We start from the raw sequence: 18,964 nt of genomic DNA, 5'->3' as shown, positions 1-18,964 counted from the left end.
ATATATATATATATATATATATATATATATGTATATATATATATAATTTTTAACATCAGTTGGTGTTTTTACTGTACCTTTCTTTCCGTTTTTGATTGCATATGAGAAAAGAGGCCCTTTACCAATTGTCCGACTTCTGAATCCTACACGACCGTTTTTAAGTGATGGACACAGAATAGAATTCGTTCTATTCAGCAGGTTTCCCAACTTGGTTCTAAAGGTGCGTGCCTCCGGTACGATGAAAATGGACAATATGAATGATGACGATATCGACCATATCGTTACCGTTCAGATCGTTAATTTTTTTGGTGCCCAAGGACCAGCGATGCGCGGACACGTATGGTCGATAACTATATCAACCGTTGCCCGTGCTAGCAGGCCAACCTCGTCGATACCGACCAGGTTACATAGGGAACTGCGATCGTTGATTGCGTGTCGCTGGCCTGCCGGTGGTGGTGTGCTGGATGAACGATAATGATCATCCAGCACACCGGGAAGGTGCAGGACGATCAGTCAGCGATATCGTTATCGCTGATTGATCGTACCATGTGTATGCACCATTACAGTACAGGTTGTAAGGATTTCCATACTTCAGCAGAGATGGTTAACTGAAACCAAGGCTAATTAATTCACCTGTGCTTAAGCATGAATAATCCTTTTTGAGTACCGATTTGGCACTGGCCACCTGTCGTCTTAACTGATTTTGGGGTACAGGAACATTTTTAATTCCATATTTAATAAACACATCAGGGAACCTAAAAATGAGCTTGGTTGTGCAGTGGCCTTTGTATTTTGGCTTTAGCTTGTTCTATGTAAAGTACATCCACAGAAAGGAGAAATGTATGCAGATATTCAGATGTAAATCTGTTGGGAGTTTTTTTATTTTTTTATTTAAGAAATATTTTAAAAGAAATGATTATTCAGATTTATTCCACCAAAGTTTTAAGAGCACAAAGTGTGTGTGTTGCAGAGCCCAGGGCTCCAGCGGACAGATCATTTTCAGCTGTGCTTAATTTGCAGTTCCCGATAGAGCAGGGGACTTACAGTTCCAGCCTTTTGTATCCTGCCTTTCATATTCACAAAAGCCCCTGACAGTCGGGCCAAGGTCGCAGACAGTGTATCTCTGTAGGAGGGAAGACCTCTAACCCGCTTGCATAGGACAGAGTAGCCTTGGGGAACAAAGCTGCATTAATCACATATTTGCCGGGTCACCTCTCAGGGATGATTTCCACTCTGCTTGTGGGTCACCAGTCTTCCCTCTGTGCTTCGAGTCCTTCCTAGTCTAGATATCACTTGAGATATTTTTTATATTTTTTTGCAAGGGAAGCCGCATCTCAGCTTAAGTATTTATCAGTTTTGAACGCTTCCACTAGCTAGCTGCATTACATCTGTCATAGCAGCTGTGCCAGGAAAGTGATCCCTCCTGAATCCAGGAGCCCAAGCTGCTGCTGTGGATTTTATCCACGGAAATAGATGCAACATTTGCTTTTGTAATCTGAGCTTCTAGAGCACTGAAATGTTGTTACACTAATCACGTGATGCTAACCTGTTGTACTTACTGGTCAGCTTATTTCATGTTACATCTTGGCTGATAGATGTGCTTTCCAAGAGTACTTGCGAGTAGGGACAAGATAATGGGGATAATTGTTGATGGATACTTAGACTGCCGGGATTGAAGGGTAGACTTATTACAGGCTAAAGTCTTGAATAGACTCTGCTAAATGACTTTAAGGTGGAAAAAGTATTTTTTTTCAGTATGGTATAAAATGGATCCAGTATATTGTATCTACAGAGATCAACCGATGGTTGTATACATTTTGAAGGCTATATTGTCTTGTCTCTTACTGGTTAGACTTTAAGCTGGGGGTACACACTACATGATGTATCATGCAATATAGCGTTCAGTCGCGGATCAGAACGACATATCCTGCATATCGTATAGCGTGTTTGTACGCCCAATCCATCGTCGATCGCATCGTCCCATCTGCTGTTCTGCATGGCAATGAACAGCGTGGTGCTGTTACATGCAACGACACATTGCACCATTGTACACCAGATCGCAGATGGCACGCACATCTTATAGTTACATTGCATTGTTGCTGGGTCCCCCCATTGCATGATGTGTACCCAGCTTTGCGCTCGGCACACATGGGCTTTCAATACTGTGTCTAATGGAAGATTACCACAATAGAGGTAATTTTTTGACCAAATTGCCAGCATATCTCTTTATAATCCCATTGCGTCTAAAGGGACCATTATCCGGTTTAATGCTCAATTTGGAGCAGTACACATGGCAATATAGGAACAGGCACCCAATATTGCATGGTGTAGCTAGGTGTTTAGTGTCTGATTTACACAGCACAGTAATGTGGGCTGAGTTAGAGAAGGTTATAAACTATGCAGAAACTTTTTGTTTCTTTCCTGGTATCTCTAGCTAATACTTTCAGTACATGTGCCCTGGTGGAGTATCTTAAGTTTTGTGGCCAATTAATTATCTGTTGATGATGATTGTTCTCATGTTGAATGGCATGTATAAAGTTGCTTCTCATATTGGACAGTAGGTGGTGCTGGAAACCCGCAGTGAGTAATTTCCTGACCTAGAATGAAATCATTCAGGGGAAACGAGCAGCACAGTATACACTATAAATATATAGCTAGACATATACATCTCTCGCGCGCTCTCTCTATTATTATTTATTTTTTCTTTTTAAATTCACTTGGAATAAAAGTGGGACACACAAATAGTGGCTGCCTTACAATTGTGTTAGCGTTTAGACTGTAAAGTCTATTGGGAACAGGAGCTGTTGTCAGTGATGAAATGTTCTTTGTGAAGCCCTGTGTACTATGTACAGGCTATTTAAATAATATTTGCACATGGCATTGTCACTACTTATGGTGGCAAGTCAGTAGGACTATGTTGTCTGAGCAACTCCCTAATATGTGAATGTTTTGTATTGGAATCACCCAAGATTCTTTTTTTTTTTTTTTCTCACTTTGAAAATTGTGCATAAAGTTTTAAACAATATAATACCCATATGGGCTGATATAACTGGGTGTCTAAATTGAAGTGGATACATCCATTTGTCACTATTACTGATTGGACGTATCACCTTCGGCTGTCACTGGGTCCTGTTATTAAGCCCTAGAGATTGCAGCCCACACACCAATAGTGACTACCTTCCAACCAATAATTTGATTTCGGTTGTCACTTGTTTTTGGACATATGTCCAATCTCTCTGATTTTGCATTGTGTACCTGACCAGCTCAACAAATAGATAATGCAGTATCAAGCTGGTAATACTAGATAGTGGACATTTTTATAAAATTTTTTTTTTTTTACTGAATATGCAGCTTGTATGGTCTATCTGGTAGGGATAGCGCTGCCAATGGGAGATGTAGTTTCCCTGGGTGGGAGTGGAGACTAGACTAGAAGAAAATAGTTGTATTATAACATTTATTTTTTTACAGTAAATGAAAACTCCAGGCTTCATGTGTAAACGGCTGAATCAGCTGCGATGGCATCTGATTAGTACAGGAGGTATTGGCTAAAGAGACACTACAGTATTGATTACTGGCCTTTACATGCATGCTTCAGAGATGTACGGCTTGTTACCATGTGTAAACGCCTGCATTTTCCTCTCTGGGTTTTTCTTTTTGAGAATGTTTTTCGTATGCCTACATAGATGTATCAAACGTATATTTGATCTCTAAAGGCGCTTTTACATATTTATTCCTAGCGCAATAGAGTATATTCTAGATATAGTCACTTTATCCCTCTGTGCAGGCTAAGCACAAACTTGGCGTGTTGTCAGTCATCTTTACCTATCCACCCCCATGACAACACATCCCGCTACATGTGCTGTAACACACATCCCCTGCTAAAAGAGCAAGTATTGTATTGTTTGAGGATTAGCAATCTATTATCTGTTCTGAAATTGGCCTAGATAGGTGATGGGGAAGAGCATGATGGTGAGCACTGAAAACACACGGCCACCTTACAAGGATATTTTTGTTTTTCATATCTTAATATTTATGCTAGATAAAGGATATTTTTTTTTTTTTTCATGTCTTAATATTTATGCTAGATAAATATAAAGTAAAGCAAAAACATACAGATCTAGAGTACATTTATGTAACCGTTCTGTAAAGGGTCTCTTAAGCCAAACAACAAGTCGTATGTGCACCAGAACATCTAAAAAGAAGCCTCAATGCCACAGGCTTTTTAATGGTTATTGATATTATGTCGGCTGACAGACTAAACAAATCACAATAATCAGGCTGAAGTTTTCCCCCTGGGCCCAATAGCGGTTATCTACACCTCCTGTGGGTATGGAACCTGTCACAGCCTATCCCACACTGAGTAACCCATCTCCTTGTGATCACAGAGGCCCTAGATCGATTTTGAGTACTTGGCAGCTGATTTGACTGGACAATCCTAAAATCAGTGGTCAGTATCCTTAAATGTTTGCATGGTTTAGGATTTCAACATATTTAAAGGCCAATTCCACCCAAAACAAAATTTTTTGTTAAAATTCAATTATTCTCCTGTGATCTCTTCGCAAATTCTATGACACTGGAAGTTCCACCAATGCAAAAGTTCTGCTGCCTGCAGCCGCTCACCTTTTTCAAATGAGACAGCGTCATTGTTGGCGCCCCTTGTCTGTGAAATTCCCACTAGACAACAACACTTTTTAAAGGTGCAGGGTTTCCTGCACTGGACTCGGCGACTATCCTCTTCCCCATGTCTTTACTACTAGAACACAGCTAGAATGTTACCTTGTTTTAATTCTGAGAACATAGATAGATGTGGCGCGCTGGTTTAAAAAACCAAACCGTGATAAAAACAATATATTTATTCACAAGCTAACAATACATTAAACAATTAAAATATAAATAAAATGATGTAAATATATAGTCCAGTGCTGAGATCTGTCTCCAACAGAACAACACCGTGCATTCAATGTAAACTGGTCTCCGTCTCCGTCTTGAGTGATGCCGGGATACAAACACAGGTGGATCTAAAGATGGGGTGGGCTGGAGCGTTGGAGCTGATCAGGATCTCCGTCCTTCAGTGTTGTTCTGTTGGAGACACCAGCAACCCTGCCACTACACGCACTTGTGCTTCGGCGCCGCTCAAACAGAGACGACTCCACACTGAGCGCCTGGTGCCGCCGCGCTAGAGACCTCGGCAGCCTTGTCACTGCCGCAGTGCTCAGTGCTGTACGAGCGACTGCATCGGATTTTACCAGACTGTCTAAACGAACCCACAAGTCTGTTAGCACTCCCGCTGACGAGCGGTTGAGAGCACATCTCCATTAGACTCCTACCAGTGAGTGTATAACTTCAAGCACTCAATCGACAGTGTTTTATATGCTTGAAACTTTGATACTACAAGTGGATTATATTCATTACATTCCATTGCATACTGAAGGTTGAAATTATCAATTGGGGTCTATATGCTGGCTAAGCGTTCATTGAAGAACAGACAGAGAAATGTTTAACCATCTACTATCCTCACATGTTAGGAATTGGATATTTATTCTGAGCTTTTTCTCCAAGTAAGGACTTTGGAGGCTCTATATATAGAGCTTGATCAGATCTCAGCATTGGACTTTATATTTATATCATTTTATTTATATTTTAATTGTTTGTACTGTTAGCTTGTGAATAAATTATTGTTTTTATTACTGTTTGGTTTTTTAAACCAGCGCTCCACATCTATCTATGCTCTCTGATCTTTTTAGCAGGTAGCAGATCCTGCTGTGGAAGCTGCCAGTTTTCTAAACCTAATATAACTACTGATTGAGGAGCGCACTTATATCTTTCCTTTATTTTAATTCTGTGCACAATATTTTTTTTTTTCCCATTTTGCTAGTGGTATTCTTTTTTTTTTTTTTCTCCCTCGGCTGCAAGTGTATTATATGAAATATCCAGGCTTCCTAGCAATGTTTTGGGGCGGGTGGGAGGGGCACAGTGAGGCATTTCCTTCCACAATCGCTATTAAACTGAATGGTGTCCCTAATTGGTATCGCCCCTTCCTCTGCCTGAGGTGCAGAGGAGGCTGCAGCAGTTGGTTGTCGGACCATTTAAGGCTGGCCATTTAATCGTGGAGGGACTGCTCCCACAATTTAAATAAGGGAGTTGGGGCATTTTATTATGGATGCTTCATGTACAATGTCTGGACCCCAATAGGTATCCCAGAACTAGGCCAGAGCCTGTCACTGTATCACTCTGACTGGCACCATACTAGCATATGGACTGCGGTGGAACAGATCCCCAGGTCCTGATGTAGTGAGGGTAGACTCATAATGAATATCCTATTACTCTGCCTGTATACTATACGTCTCTCTACTTCCACCACCTGTGGTACATACACAAAGGGCCATCCACAAAAGGAGTACAATACTTAGTTAGAGAAATGGTATAAATAATAAGGCTTACAGATTACATACACGAACATATGTTTCATTTTTGAAATAAAATGAAAAAACTTAGACTAATTTCCCCTGTGTAGTAAACACATGAAATATGGTATGTTCACATTAATCTCTATTATTTAAGCAATCAAATGAGTTTAAGCACGACTGCTCTGTTCATGAGGGGGATACATTGTTTATACACAATATTTTATCCCTAAGTCACAAATATTTAGGACATGGTATAGGGAGAAATACATTTATTGTGTGTTGACAAAATTAAATTAAACATGGGTGCATATAGTATAAATACTTGCTAGAAATAAGAAATAATATTGGCACGAATGGACTGAATAGTACATAAAACCCTCTAGCTCCATACCCTTTGCAGTTGGTGGTCCAAAAAGGGAGAAATGTTTGGTCCAAGTCCCAGGTTATGCAGCATGACGTCCACACAACGGGCTTGGGATTAGGAACATCCTTTTTCAGGCGTTGTGTGGACGTTGTGTTGCATAACCTGGGACTTGGACCAAACATTGAAAAAAAGCTAATGCTAAATGGTGTGATGCTAAACTGACCTTAGATTGTGCACTTACAACATCGTTTGCTCACACCGCCAACTGCACAGGGTATGAGCCAGAGGGTTCTATGTGTTATTTTGTCCACAATTAGTCCATTCGTGCGAATGCTGCATTACTTATTCTTATCTACAGATGTGTCCACATACATCTTACCTCCGTGTGCTACAAGTCTTGTTACACAACGCGTGAGCACCATGTGACTCGGTAACGCCTTGACACACTAACGTTAGCATTTTGCATGCAGATACAGCCGCAGTTGCACAGATGTGTGATACTAGCGTTCCCGCTAGGCTGTATTAGCGGGGAGCATGCGCCCGGCATCTATTCCCACTGTCTGCAGCGCTTGGGGGCTGCCCGGCGTGTCTAAGTGCCGGGCACACCCCCAAGTATGACGAAAAGGGGACGCGTCTTATAGACACGCCCCCTTTTCATGGACACGCCCCCTTTTCGGACGCGCGCGCCATCGACGCCCGCACAAAGTTGCCCTCTCTAGCTCCGGCGCCCTGCCTGCCGCCGGAGCTAGAGTGAACACTATGATACACATATATAGGAATGCCGTATATCATTGTAATCAGCAGAAGCTGCCTGTGCGTCCTATTCGCTTTGCAAATATGACGCATTTTAATGGAAAAAGACGCTCTGTGCTGCTGAGTCGCGCCATGTCATAGCGTGGCTAGAAGGGCTGTTTAATGCGAAGGAATCTAGATGTATGTGGACACATCTGTACTATGTTTTTCTTTCGCAATCTGTATAATTTTTGTGAAGTCTTATATTACAATACTAGAGGACTCGACACATTTTTCTAAATTCAAGGAGCCAGACCATAATCACCAACCAAAATATATGAAAACGTGTATACACCACCATTCTAGCCTCTTCAATGCCCATTAGACCACCACACATACATCGGCAATGTCCATCAGACTCATGCCTATTTCTGGTGCCCAGCTTATGGTATACTACACAGTACTGCCCCAGTTCATAGTAAGCCACCCAGCAGGGCCCCCCATTCATAGTATGCCACACAGCAGGGCCCTTAATGCATAGCATGTCACTCAGTAGGGCCACCATTTCATAGCATGCCCCACCAATAGTGTCCCTAATAGTATGCCACATCCCAAATGCATAGAATGCCAAACCATTATGCCCTTTATTCGTATGCCATACAGCAGGGCCAATTCACAGTATGTCACACAGTTGGGCCCCCAGTCCCAACTAATTCCATGCCTAACCCATACCAATCCCTAGTATGCCAGGCAGCAGGGATCCCAATCCCTAGTATGCCAGGCAGCAGGGATCCCAATCCCTAGTATGCCAGGCAGCAGGGATCCCAATCCCTAGTATGCCAGGCAGCAGGGATCCCAATCCCTAGTATGCCAGGCAGCAGGGATCCCAATCCCTAGTATGCCAGGCAGCAGGGATCCCAATCCCTAGTATGCCAGGCAGCAGGGATCCCAATCCCTAGTATGCCAGGCAGCAGGGATCCCAATCCCTAGTATGCCAGGCAGCAGGGATCCCAATCCCTAGTATGCCAGGCAGCAGGGATCCCAATCCCTAGTATGCCAGGCAGCAGGGATCCCAATCCCTAGTATGCCAGGCAGCAGGGATCCCAATCCCTAGTATGCCAGGCAGCAGGGATCCCAATCCCTAGTATGCCAGGCAGCAGGGATCCCAATCCCTAGTATGCCAGGCAGCAGGGATCCCAATCCCTAGTATGCCAGGCAGCAGGGATCCCAATCCCTAGTATGCCAGGCAGCAGGGATCCCAATCCCTAGTATGCCAGGCAGCAGGGATCCCAATCCCTAGTATGCCAGGCAGCAGGGATCCCAATCCCTAGTATGCCAGGCAGCAGGGATCCCAATCCCTAGTATGCCAGGCAGCAGGGATCCCAATCCCTAGTATGCCAGGCAGCAGGGATCCCAATCCCTAGCATGCCAGGCAGCAGGGATCCCAATCCCTAGCATGCCAGGCAGCAGGGATCCCAATCCCTAGCATGCCAGGCAGCAGGGATCCCAATCCCTAGCATGCCAGGCAGCAGGGATCCCAATCCCTAGCATGCCAGGCAGCAGGGATCCCAATCCCTAGCATGCCAGGCAGCAGGGATCCCAATCCCTAGCATGCCAGGCAGCAGGGATCCCAATCCCTAGCATGCCAGGCAGCAGGGATCCCAATCCCTAGTATGCCAGGCAGCAGGGATCCCAATCCCTAGTATGCCAGGCAGCAGGGATCCCAATCTCTAGTATGCCAGGCAGCAGGGATCCCAATCCCTAGTATGCCAGGCAGCAGGGATCCCAATCCTCCTATTATAATTTTATAGGTAGAAGACCTCCAAATAAAATGTCAGCACTGGCGATGTGACTAAATAAACTTGTGGCCCAGCAGGAGGGCACTGGACCTCATTTTGATGTCCATTTCATACAGTGGTGGTAAGTGGACTACTGCATAACCCCGAGGGGAGGGAGGGTGTATGAACAAACTGGCTTCAGGGCCGGGCACCAAATGAGGCACAGCAGGAGGCCAAGACAGTATGGAGGTGTTTAGAGGACAGTGGTGCGATGTAAATATGTAGCCAGAAGCAACATGTTTTACTGTGTTTGACAGCTGCTCTGATTCCCCACTGTGCCTGGGACCACCAGGGATGCTGCGAAGTTCGGGAATTGCTGAACTTGCTACTGTGAACTCTGAGGAAAATCCAGTCGCCAGGTTGAAAACTTGGTTGCCATGCCGACCGGGTTTTGTCAAGCCCTGTAATAGTAACACATTTTCAGCTGCTTTATATGTTTAAATAGAGTCCGTGTCTTGTGAAATGTGCTGAATTTTTATTTTATAACAACTCTTGCATAATCGTTTGAAAAGACTGATCTAAGGCTATGTGTGAACAAATCTTTAAAGTGCATAAATTATTTAAAGATGTGTAGTAGGGCCTTCAGAAGTCCTTCGCATATTCAGGCTGACATTCTAAGAAAAGGAATGATCTATACATCAAGTTTTTTCCGCTAAGGTGTGAGCGGAGGCACAATCTGGAACAAGCATAGAGAACAGCAGGGATTCATACAGTCATTTGAAATACGCTTATGTAAAGTTCTCAACTTTTTACATGTAATAATTAAACCATCCAAGGTATACAATGGAGTGTTTAAACATTTCTTTAAAAGGTGCAATTTATAATTTTCTCCCCACACCTACGTACTGTCACGTTACCTTTTGACACATGCCAGTGCTATTTCGAACTGTATTATATTTCAGGACATTGAACAGTACATCTTTAAAGTGCTGCTTTACATAATTATTTATTACCAGTTATTTATATAGCGCACACAACCTGTAGTGCTTTACAGTGAATATTTGTCCATTCACATCAGTCCATTACTGATCTATATATATTCTATATTCCCTACCACATGCTCACACACACCAGTATATTTTTGGAGTGTGGAGGAATTCGGAGCATCCGGCGGTAACTCACGCAAGCACAGGGAGAATATACAAGCTCCACAGGCCGTAGTGGGAATCGAACCCACAACCTCAGTGCTGTGAGGCAGTAATGCTAACCATTGCACCGCCTGTGCTGCCCTCAACGACACATAAGGGAGTTGTATATTTCTATGAAAACAGTATCAAACGGCTGCAACACCTTAGCAATGTATGTGCAAGTACAATACAGCCAAGTGCTCTGATGACCATATTGTGTCTCATTTGGTTGTGAACGTATTAGCCAAATTGTAGCTGCATTTGTCAGAGCTTCTTAATGCTAACAGTAGTTAGAGGTTACTGTACCCTGTGCAGCAACTGGTAAGGAGACTGTAACTCCCTGCATGCTCTGACCTGTGACATGTTATCCAGCTAATACCTGTAGTGTATCCCACATGTCACCACATCCCTTTACTGTGCTTCTCACCCAGTTCCTCTGCAGTAATACCTCACACGCTCTCTGTGCTGTGGTCAGGATGCTCTTTCCTGGTGCAGCCCCATTAGCTGCCAACCATCCATCCTCTCTCCTCCCATCACAATATAACATATGTCTCTACCACCCTGCTAGAAAGAAGGATTGCTGTGGATATGGTGGAAGAAATACACGCAGCCCCCATCGCTCTGCTTTCACCAGGACAAACCATCCTAAAAAGGAATCAAGTTACTTTCAAGCCTGTTCAATCCCCCCCCCCCCCTTCCTTTTTTAACATCATTCTTCCTCACACATTGAGCCCCACTACTAAATCAGCCTTGCTGCAATGATGTGTCATGGGAAGGTAATGGAGCATTGCAGCCCAGGCACTGGAGGGAGGGGGCAGAGCTACATAAAAATAAAGACTGCATAAATTGCCAACAGACAATTATGTTGTACTGCACTGACCTTCGGGCAACATCACAACACCAGTTATGTGGGCATGGCATGTCATGGCTTAGATTGAGTTGGCATTATGCAAAAATGTCCCATTCCCCATACTGCAATGATAAATTGTGTATTCGAATCAAGGTGTGAGTTTCTCTTACTGTCAAGCTTCCTTTTTACATATACCTTTTGATCTGAACGCATAGGATTAGTGTAAGCCTTCAACATTAATAGAATACAAGCCTTGCTCTCATTATGTAATGGCAATAGTGTTGTCTACTTATTTTTATTTTTTCAGTCCTCTCCAAATTCTAATGCGATTTACAAATATTTATTTGTTTTTCTGATGGTTGGAAAAACACTTTAACAGGAAATTTGCTGCAATAAATCCTTATACATACTGGCATCAAAGTTGTGCGTTGTGCATATGGAACCCAGACATCAATCCAGTGACCCCATCCCCTTTGCTATGTTGTGCTTTTCTAAACACATGCTGCTCCATTCAATCAATGTCTGTGGTTTTCTGCCTTATTTCGCAGGTCACATCCTGACTCTGCCTTTATTACCTATAAACCTGAGCTCTCTATAATCCACATGGTCACTGTCAATCAATAGTCACATGCATGTCATGAAAGATTACTGCCGCTATTAATCCTCCAATCTCATTGGCTACAGGAACAGAACTAAAAACACCCTGGATATGTAGGAGTTGAGGATTTAATGTGTGCGTGCTGTCATAGCTGAGACTACACAGAAATGTAACATTGCCAGTACTGCAAAAATAACTTTTGTGCACACACACAAACTTCCCAGACTAGTGACAACAAACTTTGAAACGGTGTTGGCAGGATTTTTTAATAATGTATTAACATGTTTGATGAAGTCTACAGCATAGACCTAGATTGGGGAAAAACCTTAATACTTTATTATTTTTGCTCTAGAAGAAAACAGAAAAGTTACAATATTTTTTAATAAAAACAAATGTGCATGAAATGGTAACTCCAAGTCTTTATGGGGGAATTCAATTGAATGTGATATTGAATAGCTCTGGGAATGCGTGCCTGTAGCTATTCAATTGTCTACCTCATGCCGGGCACTTCAGTCAGGAGATGCAGTTTGCTGCGCCTAATGCCAGGGGGTTAGTTGCGGTAAACGGCAATTTCTGGTTTAAGTGCCGGGTGCAATGCTGTTGGCCCATGCGGTAAGCCCGCAGCTAGCATTGTGACACTAGTTTAGTCTGATTTCTGCTCTCACTTTAGGAGGGTGCGCGCAGAAATCCTCTAATCGCGGGTTTATGGCAATTGAATTCCCGCCGCTATTCAACATCGCGATCAATTGAATTCCCCCCTTTGATTCCTCATTTCAGAATGAACTGCTTTCTTATTGCTGTTACCCAGAGCTGCTGCTATTTCCAACCTATTAGAAGTTTACAGAACTTTTTCCAAAACTTCTTTGGCCCTCCTCTTCCCCGCAAAACCTCCGTAGTCTCTATTGTATGGCATCTGTGTAATGGTTTTTGAGCATTGTGTCTGAACATATTTGCATCCCTTGCAAGTCATATTTCATTTTCATGCATATAGTAGCGGAAGAATATAAATCATGAGCAGCGTTAGTGCAGACTTTCTCTGCAAAACAATCTGGTTCATAGGAACTGCTGAATCAGCCCCCTCATTTGTAAGAACAGCCATGGTTGGGAGAAAAGATTGAATCTATGGATTTAGCAGGGGCTGCGATGCATAGGTCCAGTTAGTAAGCACTACAGGGACTTTTGTTCTCAAGTTGTGCGCCTTGGGGTTTCACAACGTGTGATTTGTAAGGTAACACATAGACTTAAGTTATGATGCTCTTGACCACCAATCTGTGGCTGATGACTAGGAAGGTGTGAAATAGCAAAATTGTGTATTTATGACGTCTCATTTCATGTTTGTGTATATCCATATGGATTTCTGCCCTTGGTACTATTTATTTCCTGTATATGTGACATTTTCTTTATTTATACAGTCACAATACAGCTAGAAGTCATTAGCAGGAGAGCTAAAATATTGACAGTTATTAAGAAACATTTTGTACATTGCATTAGATGAATTAGTTAATTGTTCATAAACAGAACACAACTGTTCTAACGTAAGGTATTTTGTTCTTTTCACAATTCATGTCGCTAATAGGGATTGTGTTTAGTGATCCAATGACATATATATATATATATATATATATATATATATATATATAGTTCTCTGAACAATTGTTTCCTCCCCGTATTGCAGCATAGAGTTTGACAGAGACTGTGACTACTTTGCCATTGCTGGTGTGACGAAGAAGATAAAGGTATATGAGTATGGCACAGTGATCCAGGACGCCGTGGACATCCATTACCCAGAGAATGAAATGACTTGTAATTCCAAAATCAGGTAGGATTTTTTTTTTTTTTAATGTTTGTTGTTATAATGACTGATATATGTAAGAGTAGAAACACAAGCTTCAGTAACTGGACCAATGCTGCCGTCCATAGCTTTCTGTGCCATGGAGCTAAAGCCTTCTCTCTGGTTGGGCTGGACGCAACTCCCGTACAATCGAGTGATGCATAAATTGCACATAAGTTGTGGGCAGGCTTCAGTTGCCCGCACAGACCTAGTGGTTGTATGGAGAGCACTCTGATAAGAGTGTAGAATGTTTATATAACAACTTCTCTGCAGTCCTCTCATACAAAGTATTCATTCATTGCTAACATTAATACGGTTTGTAGTGTTCCCTCTAGAATGTGGGCAGAGCACAGTCTCGCGGGTAGGTCATCCTCTGTGTGTGCGCGCATGCTCCCAAAAAGGGGGCGTGCCCTTGTCATACGCCCCCATTTCATCACACTTGGGGGTGTGCTACTCATTTACGGCGGTGCTGGGCTTTCCCCCAAGCTCTCCCCTTATGGTGGGTAGATACCGTGCGCATGCGCTCTGCGTCTATTCATACGGCGGTGATCAGACACCACAACTTTCCCACTTGCGGGACACTGCAGCCCATGGGTGGGGGAGGGCACAGGGCAGGCTGTTTTAGCAGGGCGCCCCGCTAAAACAGCTTAGTGGGAACACTACAGTTTGTTTTACGTTAGTTCTTATTTAACTATTTGCCTTTTTGCATTGTGTGCACACTTAGATATGTCCTTCCGCATCTATCCTCCTTGCGTTATGAGTCGTGCTGCACAGGGCTCAGTCGACGTCTGACTTCTTTTTCACCGCAAATGCGACTTACTTGGATGCTTACTCAGGCTTTGCTGAATAAATTGATATGCAGCATGTCTATGCTCCGTGTGCAGCAGAGTCTGTTACTTCATCACTACAGAACGTGGTGCAGAAAACAGCCGCTGACACAACATTTCCTATACAGATACACACGGAACATACACAGGCCGCATATCCTATTAATCAGCAAAGTCTGCGAGTGCCTCTCATTGCAAATAAGACGCGGTTGCACTGAAAAAGACGAATGAAAAGACGCTCGGCACAAGTAAACTTGCACGGGGCTAGGCGTGACTGGAAGGGCTGTTTAACACGACTGCAGCGATGACAACGACGGAGGACACATCTGTATGCTTTCCCTGTATTACTTCTAATACACCAGTATTTCTTCCTGATGGTTTTTTTTTTTACCTTAAACATTTTTCTCTCCCCTTTCCAGCTGCTCAGCTGCCAGGCCTGTCCTCAATGGCCCTAGAAGTATACTGCTGTATTGTAGCTAAGCCGTATGCCATAAAGGCCTGTTTTTAGATGTGCATTTGTTTCTCTTTGGCCACAGATAGTTCTGGCCATAGCCTAGCGTTGTGAGTTATATCCATTCTAAGAGTGTACTTGCTAACTATTTTGTATTAACACACAGAATTATAACTGTGAATAGGCTTGGGCATTTTCTTTGCATCCCGTTCATGCCGGTGCCTATTTGAGTGTGTGCATTCAGCTTCACCATTCACCCCGTCTACATTTACAAATCAGAGTGTGATGCATGTCTGCTCCTGTCAGCGCTGTACTGAGCACTAATCTGCAGTGTACCAGCTGTGTCTCCCAGCTCTGACTGCCTCCTCTGTACCAGCAATGTACTTGGAGGAGAGCCATGCACCATCTGGATCACCCATTCTCCTCACCTGCTTCCTGAACACATTTATCCCAGTCTCTTTCCAATCTCTTAGTCACAGCAAGGGCCCTGGGGGGATACACTTCATTTTCATTTTGTATGGCGTTCATCCACCATGAGCGCTTTGGAAGGGGTTAATGCTGAAATAAATTCAGTGTAGACTCCGTAAAACCTTTAGAGGGTTTGAGGTATCACAGATGACGCACGTGTGGCTGCTTTTGATTATGGTCATTTGACAAATCATCCTATAACTGTCTTAACATATTGCATCTCTTAACCTTGCCCAGTGTAATTAGAGGACATTGTGTAGGTGTCAGTGGGAATCTTGAAAGGGATTCTCTTATTCTTCCAGTTCATCAAATCCACCACTTCGCTGTACAACTGCTGGTACTTTATTACAGTGTTGGATAGTGACCAGCAAATGTGCCATACAGATTATTAAAATAGAGCAATGGTCTTACAGGCTGGATTTTATAACCACCATGGGACGTCAATGTTACACCTTTCACGTGCCAGGGGCCCAGTGCACTGATATTTGTTACATCTGATGATTATCAGTTGGAATTAATTTATATATTACTATAACACAATGTTTGATGTGAATTAAGTATTTTCATATTCATTGAATTACTGTTTGAAGTGGATAAGAAATGGAAAACCGTTCTTCCATTTACAAAGACATTGTTAGAACAAGCTGTAGATATCATAAAATAGCAATAATTCCATGAGCCTTTCATGTATTAATGTCCAGATCACATGTTCCTCTGTAGAGCAAGCACATCTATGCACGCAAGATGAATAACAGGTCTTTCCTATGCATGCTAATATACTCTACACTTAGGACATTTTAGGCCCACTTGGTCAAACATTGCTGTATGTTAGGCCCCAATGCATTTGCAGATGCCGATGAACATCTTACTGGGGTTGCTGTGATGTTGACTGGCATGGCTGGTACGTCAGATCGTACAGTTACCACATCCCACTGTGCTGTGTACATGCACCAAATGGTAAATAAACTGCATACCCAGGAGCAGGTAGAGGGATGCATTCCTAAACTTTGGCCTGCACTCCTAAAGATGGTGAGCTTTACCTGTCTATAGTGATATGTGGAAGTTGATACTTTTATCCTAGTGGTTCCCAAACTCAATTCCACGGGTCACATGCAGGGTGTACCACATGTAAGTGGTCCAGGGCCAAATCTAATTATTTATGGCCAATGTGAAGGCCAACACAAGTGCTGGCGGCTGCCAATTATGAAGGATGTGAACAAGTGTAACCCTGTCCACCACTACATAACTGAACCAAAGGATGACCGGTAAACACAATTTACTTAATTTAATATTTTTTTTCTGAGTTTCTCAATAGGTAACTTTTGGCTTAGGGGTGCCTTGGAAAAAAAAATCTGATACTCTAGGGCACCGTGATTCCAAAAAGTTTGGGAACCACTGATTCATCCTTTGTAGTATACAGCTGAACATTTCAGTTTTGTATTTGGTTGTTTTTTTAATACCTTGGCCACCTACCAGAGCATTTGGTTAATGATTGTGTGCTGTTCTCTCCAGAACCAGGACCTGTGTCGGGTTCATTTTCCAGAAGGGGTTCCAGTAAGATTTTCGGTACAGTTATTGCAGTTTACACTCTTAACCACAGTTTTAAACATTACACTAAATTCATTAAGTTGTTGAATAAAAATGACCCCTTTCTCAGAATAAATGAGCCTTATTATACTGTAAGCTTCTTTGGACAGGGCTTTTTTTTTATTTTAGATATGAATTATCTCAAAAGTTATTTTAGAATTATAGTCTGGTGGTTTGGGTGACCAGTAGGTGACCAGGAAACTCTTCTCCTTGGATGCTGCTGGTCTTGGCTCCACATGGGGAAGGTAAAGAACCAGCAACTGTATGTGGTTACTGTTGCTTATTTCACTTTTTATATTGCATTACAACATTTTTTTCCTATTGGAAGAGACTAACGCAGAGTTTCCCAAACGTAGCCATTAGTCTGTGTTTTAAGAATATCCATTCTTGAGCACAGGTGACTTAATTAGTACCTCAGTCAATATTATTTAAGTATGCATATCCTTAAAACCTGGACTGTAATGGCGGACTTTGGGACCCTCTGGGCTAACTGCTTTATTTATGAAGCCTGCTTCTTCCTGGCGGGTTGCAGGTGAAAATTTGAAACGGTGCCCGCAGTCTGTGTAAAGCACGTCGAGCTTTACCCCCGACCGAGGGTGCAGTTTTTTTTAAACTTTTAACTGCAACTCACCGGGAAGTAAGCCGCTGCTTTGTAAATAAAAGAAGGAGCCCCATATATTCCTTAGTTGTCAGGTGAACCGTTGTAGGAGGACTAACATTTTAAAATAAAATCTTAAGAACCAAAGATTCCATAAAGGAATCTTTTTATTCTTCAACAAATCTTTTTATTTCTCGCATCCTGGGCACCGGGAGCACTCTGCCCTCAGCTGGGTGCCACTAGCTCACAAAAGAACGGAAGATTGATGTGAGGACGCGTCACACAGTACACAACTGTAACCACAAACTCATTTGTCTGTTTTAGAAACCGAAATTCAGAAGTGTTCCTTTTCTCAGTGGCAGTTTCCTTGACTTTGTACTTGGCTGGTTATAAAGCATTGCCTGGAGTGAGACGCGTGAAAGTCAGAAATTTTGACGCGTAAAATACTCAGAGGCATTAGACCACATATAAAGGCACTTTCCATGACACTGAATCACAGTGCAGTGATCATTACTACTGGTTTAATCCCAAAAACTTTAATCTGGGCAGTTCAAACAAAGCCGGTTTGGTTTCCCTGCTCTATCTAAACATTGCCTGAAGTGCTTTTATTTTATTTGAGAACTTAATGGATTACTTTGAAATGTATTCAAATTGTGTGGGTTTATCTTTAAAAACAAGTGTACTTTATACGAAGAGTAATCTGAATATTCGGTGCAGCCTCGTAATAATTAGACCAAGAATGCATGACATATCTCCAAAAATGTACTTTTATGCCTGGAAATGGATTTTTAAACATATAAAACATATGGGAGTCCCTTTATATAGAGATGTCTATTCAAACTTATGCTTGTGAAGCCCTTTTGTATATGCGATGAAAACTCATTTAATACGAAAGTAAATTTATATAGCAATTATGCCGGGTACGCACTAGAGAATGTCATTCAATCCAGCCAGATCGAACGACATATCTGGCACATAGTCTAGTGTGTACCCGCTATGCCGCAGACTATACGTGCACACCGCGCATCGTCAGCTACATCGCCTGTCGGACCTGCATGCAGGTCCGACGGGTGACCTAGTTAGCGTGGGCCATGCCGCCGAATGCAGCATGGCCCTTGCTCTCGTGTTGTATGCGCAAGTATGTATGCACTTGCCGATGCCAGCACCCCGCTGGATCGCATCGCTAACGAGGTCGGTACACAGTAGACATCGTCTAGTGTGAACCGGCCTTTAGACTTTGTAGTAGATTTATTATGTCTGTTTTCAAAGCCACCTATGGGCATCAG

At 42.8% G+C, this 18,964-nt stretch overlaps 1 protein-coding gene across 5 annotated transcripts in view; it reads left to right on the top strand.

The window, feature by feature from the left end:
* COP1 (COP1 E3 ubiquitin ligase) overlaps positions 1-18,964 on the top strand; it is a 177,065-nt gene that overhangs the window by 77,769 nt on the left and 80,332 nt on the right. For all 5 annotated transcript variants that reach the window (XM_088461879.1, XM_088461878.1, XM_088461877.1 and 2 more), the window contains one exon: positions 13,592-13,735. In XM_088461879.1, coding sequence (XP_088318005.1) covers positions 13,592-13,735 — 144 coding nt within the window. The remainder of the gene's footprint in view (positions 1-13,591; positions 13,736-18,964) is intronic.

Source organism: Taudactylus pleione, unplaced genomic scaffold, assembly GCF_031769625.1.
Source record: "Taudactylus pleione unplaced genomic scaffold, aTauple2 ptg001123l, whole genome shotgun sequence".
Taxonomy (NCBI): Eukaryota; Metazoa; Chordata; class Amphibia; order Anura; family Myobatrachidae; genus Taudactylus; species Taudactylus pleione.
The sequence above is the reverse complement of the archived record's forward strand: the minus strand, read 5'-3'. Positions and strand labels throughout refer to the sequence as shown.